This window comes from Crocuta crocuta, unplaced genomic scaffold (genome assembly GCF_008692635.1).
Source record: "Crocuta crocuta isolate KB4526 unplaced genomic scaffold, BGI_CrCroc_1.0 scaffold653, whole genome shotgun sequence".
NCBI lineage: Eukaryota > Metazoa > Chordata > Mammalia > Carnivora > Hyaenidae > Crocuta > Crocuta crocuta.
Window position 1 is genome coordinate 894419 of NW_027527134.1, and position 6734 is coordinate 901152.

General features: G+C 67.8%; 1 protein-coding gene and 1 long non-coding RNA gene across 2 annotated transcripts in view; one reads left to right on the forward strand and one right to left on the reverse strand.

Moving 5' to 3' along the window:
- LOC144225284 (uncharacterized) overlaps positions 1-2893 on the reverse strand; it is a 4797-nt gene extending 1904 nt beyond the window's left edge. The window contains exon 1 of the long non-coding RNA XR_013333269.1: positions 2856-2893. This is a non-coding gene — a long non-coding RNA (uncharacterized LOC144225284). The remainder of the gene's footprint in view (positions 1-2855) is intronic.
- Positions 2894-3244: 351 nt separating this feature from the next.
- SLC67A1 (solute carrier family 67 member 1) overlaps positions 3245-6734 on the forward strand; it is a 16903-nt gene continuing 13413 nt past the window's right edge. The window contains exons 1-2 of the mRNA XM_077756399.1: positions 3245-3388; positions 5578-5675. Coding sequence (XP_077612525.1) covers positions 3245-3388; positions 5578-5675 — 242 coding nt within the window. The remainder of the gene's footprint in view (positions 3389-5577; positions 5676-6734) is intronic.

Genomic DNA, 6734 nt, shown 5'->3' on the forward strand with positions numbered 1-6734 from the left:
CACCGCGAGTCCAGGCCCCCTCCCATCTGAACCCCTGTCACCCTGTGGGCACGGCAGAAGCCTCCCTGTGCCAGCCTGAGCCCCTGGGTGCCTGAGGCTGCTGGAGCAGCGTGCCAGCTCTGAGCCTGTGGGGGTGCCCTGCACGCAAAGCAAGGCCACGCCCTCACGGTCACCGTGCAATGTACCCATCACACGTGCACACGCACGCACACCCTCACGCTCACTCTACCACAAGCCACTAGGGCTGCCACATTTGTGGGCTGTGTACCCCAAACACCGGCCCAGAGCCCAGCACACAGTGGGCGCTCAATAAACACTGTCACGCTCAGCAGGGCGGCCCCACGGGCTGTCACCGGTTTGGATGCGCAGGCAGTGTGTGTGTGGCAGGGGCCCCCAGCCCCCGGCTCCTGCCAGCTCTGGGGTTCGCACCTGGGGCTCACCCTGCGGGACGGCTGAGCCAGAGGGGCCTCCTTGGCACCCCCTGCCCAGGCCTCTGGAGCTGCCCAGGGGTTTACTATGGCCTGGGAGACCCCCTCAAGAGCTGTCCCCACACACGCCATCGAGGGCTCGCAGTGAACACCGCAAGCCTGGCTCTCACCCCTCCGCCTCTGTTCACTGTTCCCTCAGCCTGGCTGGCCCTTCCCGCACTTGGCCCAGCCTCGCTCACCCTTAAGACTCCTTGGAGGCATCACCTCCTCTGAGAAGCCCTCCGCCCTAACCCCAGCCCTGATTCCTCCAGTGGGTCTGGATCAGCCGCACCCTGCTGAACAGTCAGCTTGTTTCTGAGAGAGGCAGGCGGGCCGCTCGGATGGCCCTGGGGCCACAGTGTGTCCCAGGGAAAGTGCAGAGCGTTTGTTGAGTGGCTAAGTGAGCGGAGGTTGGCTGCTCTGGAGAAGGAAGACCAGGCCCGGGGATGCCAGGGTTACGGGCGCTGCTCTCTCCTCACCCAGCCCGGAGGCCGGTTTTCCCACCCGCTCGGGACCAGGAAGCTCCCCGCCCACACTGGAGCCTGTTCATGACAAATACTCTCGCTGGAGCCCATTACTTCTGCTCCGACCAGTTCCCAGCCTCCAAACGTCCTGCTAGAGGCAGGAGGAAGGGAGAGGTGAGTGACCAGCTCCTTGCTGCACCCCGCGTGCTGCAGGGTCCCCCCGGCCTCCCCGACCTGCCCTGGGGCGGGCTGGAGACTCACCCCCTCTTGCCTCTTTACCCACAATTCCTGCCTAGAGAGTCCAGAGGAGCCAGATGCCGTCGCAGCCTCCTGGCCAGGTCTCTGGGGAGCCACAGGCCCTGGGGGGAGGGGAGGCTCCTGGGGACATCCGGTCCCACCCGCACCCCACCCCCACCCCACCCCCACAGGGCACAGAACCACCTTCCTCCCACCTGAGCTCTTAAGCACCATGTCCGCCTGCTTCCAAGGCCAGCCTCCTGGGCCGTTCTTCCAGAAGTCTCCTGCGGTGCACCCGCCCCAGCTCTGGGCTCTCAGCACGACCCCTGAGCCCAGCGGGGAGCAGGGGACGCCGTCCTCACAAACACCCCCCCACCTGCCCTGTCCAGACTGAGCGCTTCCTCAGGCCCGGGCCCACTGTGTGGAGGGGTGGGGTGAGCCCCTCCCTAGCGCCTTGGGGCCCGCTAGCCTCTGCCCCGAACAGCCGGACGTGGGTACCCGTCCCCGCCCTGGCCGGCCACCGCGGGAGGACTCGGCTCAGGGTCCCCGTGCCCTGCAGCTTCCTGCTCCGCTGAGCTGCGGCTAACACCAGGCAGGGGGACTTGGGGGGTTTTGACGTCTGGGCCTATGGTCTGGCTGGGGGGGGCGGAGGGGGGAGGAGTGGGGAGCAGCAGAGTCCTGGCCCAGTTCCTTATCTGGGGATTGTGTCTGACCCCGAGGCGGAGTCCGCATGCTCCAGGGGACTCCAGCAGGGGACGGGGCTGCGAGCGTCCCCCTGCGAGCCCCACAGAGGGACGGCTTGAAGCCATGTGCACCTGCAGCCCAGGCCTCTGGCAGCCCCGGCCGAGGGGGTAGAGTCGCTGCAGGTGCAAAACGAGGAAGTAGTGTCCACCGGTCTGCAGGGGGGTGGGGAGAGGGCCCAGGAGCTGTTTCCAGAAACGCTGCTGTCTCCCCCGCCCCTACTCGGGGTCTCTGTGCAGACCCCAGGGAGGGGGCAGGCGGGACGACGAGCCCTGCCTTCCTCTCCCTCTCCCTTCCCTCCACCGCGCTCCCCTCCTCTCCCTACAGCCCCTGGCCCCATCCCTCTGCCCACCCCATGCCCGGACTGGACTCCGCACTGCTCTGGAAGTCAGAGTCCCTGCCGCCACCCCCCCCCACCAGTGAGAGCGGAGGCTGTGTGGGAAGGGGGGGTGGGCGGGCGGTGCTCTAGGGCAGGGCAGGTACCCAAGCTCACTGTGGCCAGGACGTCCCCGACCAGGACCCCTTGGGGTGCAGAGCCTCCACACCCCAGCCTCCCTGAAGCAGGGTGGGGCGGGGCCAGAAAGGGGGTCCTTGGGTTTCCCCCTGCTGTCACCCCGCCCCTCTCCTGCCCCTGGACCCCGGCTCTGAAGGCCACCCTTGGGGCTCACTAACAGTCGGTGTTGATTTGGTGAAACTTAACCGAGGGTCCCTGGACCCGCAGAGTCTAGTTTCTGCCATGGGGGGCGCTGGAGGGCAGCAAGGCCTCACTGTGTGGCCCCCCCACCCTCAGGCCACCCCGGAAGCCCAAGTGGTGTCAAGCCTCCCTCTGGGAGCTGCCCGTAGCGGTGGGGGTCACACTGTGGGCCTAAGGAGCCTCCCCGCCCCCCTCCCAACAGCAGGGACCCAAAACACATCAGCCCCCCACACACCCCAGGGGGGCACCTACCTGAACTGCAGTCAGCACCCATCCGGACCTCTAAAATGGGGTCTCCCTCTTAGAGCGGGGTGCTGGTGCCTTCCCGTGTCAGGCACGCGCGGTGCCCAGCCTGGCTCACGGAGGCTCCGGGGAGCTGTGTGCCCAGAGCCCCTGGGCTGGCTGGGGCGGAGGGGCAGGAGGCGGCTAAGGCCACGCGGCACGTGGCTGGGGGCTGCTCGGGGTCCCGCAGCCCTGGCCTCTCCCACAGGCCCTGTCCCGGAGGTGAGGCCAGCCTGGGCACCGCCCGCCTCGCGCCCCGTGACTCAGCGCCCTCGCCTGGCACAACAGGACTTTTGCCCCCTGTGCGCTGTGCCCGCCTCCCGCTCTGATCCGATCCCCCGGGCTCTCCCGCCGCAGGGATGCAGGGAGCGGGAGCCCCCCTGCGCCGGGACCCCTCCTCCAGGGAGATGGGTGCCCTGGGCCGCTCCGGGGTCATACGACTCACCTACGCGCTGGTGACCCTGGCGCTCACCTGCCTCTTCATGCGGTTCTCCATCATGCCGGTGAGTGCCCGCGCCCGCAGCCTGGCCCCCAGCAGGCCACACTGCACCCCTCGCCTCCCGTCTGTGCGTCGGCAGGGCCTCGGGGGCGGGGCACCCACCACACGGAGCGGAACAGGCTGAGGAGCCTGGGGACCGTTCTCTCGGTCTGGCCATCGGCACGTCTTGTGCCCTGGTGCCCCGCCAGCCCTGCCCTCCACCTCGCAGTGCCCCTCCCCCGGGCTGGCCCAGCTCGGGCCCTCCCGCCCCCACTGCCCTGTGGCCCCGCCCGCCCTGACGCCTGCTGGGCTCCTGACCCTCCTGCGTTCACCCCTGCCTGGGCCCTGGGACTTCTTCCCGCGTCTGGGTCCTGCTTGGCTAGTCTACCCACAGGTTGCCTGCACCCCTGTGCCCGTTCCACGGTGTGAAGTCGCTTCTGTCCCCCGACCAGGGCCGGGAGGGCGGGGCTCGGCGCATCTCCTCCCCCCACCCCCCCTCCCGGGCCTGGAGCGCTGCCCGGGGCTGCCCAGCGGTTGGTCAAGCCCCATGGTCAGCGCTCAGCGCCCGCCCGCCCACTTTCCATTGATTCCACCTTTGAGCCCTTGCTTCTTCATTCAACAGACCCGAGCGGGGCTGGCCCGTCTCACCCTCCCAGGGCAGCGGCACCCGGGGGAGCCCCAGAGCCCCTTCTCTGTCTGGTCTGGGTGGCTCACGGCACAGCCACCAGGGGATCCTCGTGAGCAGGCTGTGCCTGGGGACCTGGCAGGGAGGGGGCACTGTGGGCACGGCAGGAGCCCCCAGCCGGGCGCTGAACCCTAGCCCCCTGCCCAAAAGCCCACCTCACACCTACCGGACAGCCTGGTCCCAGCCCTGACCACNGGCGGGGGGTGGGGGTGGGCAGACACTTTGAGGTCCCCTCATGAAATGGGTCACAGTGTCCCTCCCTGGAAGGGTTGGTGCAGGGAATGACCAGGGAATAGTTAAAGGCACAGAGCGAGGACAGCTCTCCCGTGGAAGTTGTTTGTATCGTTCATCAGATGCCCGTTGAGCACCTACTGTGTGCACTTGGTTCTCAGAACTTGGAACACAGGGACTAAACCATCCTTAGACTGTACCGTGCGTGAGATCATGGTGCGTGCGGGGGCTGCTGGGGGTGCCCACAGATGTGTGGTGGACTTGGGGTCAGGAGAGCCTTCCTGAGAAGGCAGGCTTAAAGGAAACAGAGAGCAAGCCTGGCTAGTGCAAAGGCCCTGGGGCAGTAGTGAGAACAGTGCCGCTAGAGAGGAGTGAGTGGAGGGGAGGAGGGAAGGCCAGAGAGAGAGGCTGCCAGGACCCCAAGAGTGTGCTGCTGCGGGGAAGGCTGGACGCCGCTGGCCTCAAGGTCTGCGAAGGGTGAGCCCAGGAGCTGCCGATGTATTGAATGGGGCTGTGCATCGGTTCGTGAGTTCGAGCCCCGCACCGTGTTCGGTGCTGAGCGCAGAGCCGACGTGGGATTCCTTGTCTCCCCCTCTTTGCCCCTCCCCTACTTGCTCTCAAAAATAAACATTTTTTTTAAAAAAAGAATGTGGCTGTGCAAGAGGGGGGTCAGGGATGACACCGGGGATCTGGCCCTGAGCCGAGGAGCCTGTCTTCGAGGAGACCGTGGGGAGCCAGTTCTGGATGTGCTGAATTCCGGATGCTTCTAAACATCGAGTGGAGAGCCAGGGGCAGAGCAGAAGAGAGGTCCCCCGGACAGCAGCTGTCCTGGGGACCCAGCTAGGCTGCCTGGAGCGAGGGGCGCGGAGCCAGAGGAAGGGACACAGGACGGCGAGTGCCTCCGGGTCTCTGGAAAGCCGCTGCCTTTACCTCCCCAGGTGGGCCTGATGCAAGAGGGGGCGGAGGGGCTGGGGGGCACAAAGGCCTGTGTCCTCTGGAGGTCATCAGGGCATTTGGAGACAGTGTCCTGCTGGCCTGGAAGACGCTACAGTCTGCCAGGCGCTTTGAGTGAACGAGGCCAAACTGGTGGGGGCTGGGGGCCCCCTCACCTGTTTGAGGTGCGCCCCACAGGCTGCCTGGCGAAGCCTGGCCCACAGGCCCCGCAGGCTCCTCGCTGTGAGTCCCAGGCCCCAAGGCCCCTCCCAGAGCCACCACAGACCCGCTCCCGCCCTTCCGGGGACCCCAGAATCCAGATCCTAACCCTTCCCATGCCCCCCACCACCACCCTGTGTCTGCAGTACCTGACCCGGAGGCTGGGCCTGGACTCTGTCGCCTTCGGCCACCTGCAGACCACCTTTGGGGCGCTTCAGCTGCTGGGCGGGCCCGTGTTCGGCAGGTACCGTGGGGCAGGAAGTCGGGGGGCCCTCCCCCCACGATGACCTGGGCCTGCCCCCGGAGGTCGGGGGCTGGGTCGTGCCAGCTGCCAGACCTGACACTGGGCGCACTGGGCCCAGCAGCCCCTCTCAGGCGGGCGCAGCCCTGCTCCCCGGGGGCCCTGCCCTCCTCTTCCACTAACTCGGGTTTGTGGCCAGAGAGGGGATCGTACTGGCAAGGCTGTCGTGGCTGGAAACGCCCAGCATTGCTGAGCTGGCGGTGCCCCCCGCGACGCCCCGGGACCCCCCCATCCCCCACCGGCCCCGGGGCTGCTGGGGCCCTGGGCTCAGGGACAGGAGGGCAGGCGTCTTCCCTCAGACCCTGAGGTGGAGATGGACGTGGCGGGAGTCAGAGCTCTGGGGTAACTGCGCAGAAAGGGGGCTCCAGAGGTGATAATGGCGGACAAAGCAGGGGCTCCCAAGGGTCCCCTGGCCCTGCTTGGAGGCGGGGTGGAGGGAGTGGAGACACTTCCTGTGGAGCCGCAAGGTATTCTCAAAGGGAGACAGGCAGACACCCCCAGGTTACAGACGGGGAAACTGAGGCTCCAAGAGGGGAACACTGCAGCCTAGCCCCTCGGCAGCCCCAGAGGGCGGGCGTCAGGGGCAGGGCTGGGAGGACCTGCCTGGTATCTGTGAGGCTCACAGGTTCGGGCCCCCAGGTTCGCGGACCAGCACGGGGCCCGCGCCGCCTTCACGGTCACCTTCCTGGCGTCCTCCGCCTTCTACCTGCTCCTGGCGGCCGCCTGCAGCCCGGCGCTGCCCGGCGTGGCCCTGCTCTACGCTGCGCCCTTGCCTGTGGCCTTCATGCATGGGATGCCAGGTAGGGCCGGGCAGGGCGCCCTCGCGCTGCGGGAGGACTGCGGGTGGGGGTGGGGGCTGTCGGGGTAGCCCGGGCCGAGGTCGCAACCCTGAGTGGTGCGGGGCGTCGGTCCCCTCTGGGTGCCAGTCTAGGCCAGAGAGCAGGACGGAGGTGGAGGGGGTGACGGGGGGCGGGGCCTGGGGGGCAGGGGGCTGAGGGTGGG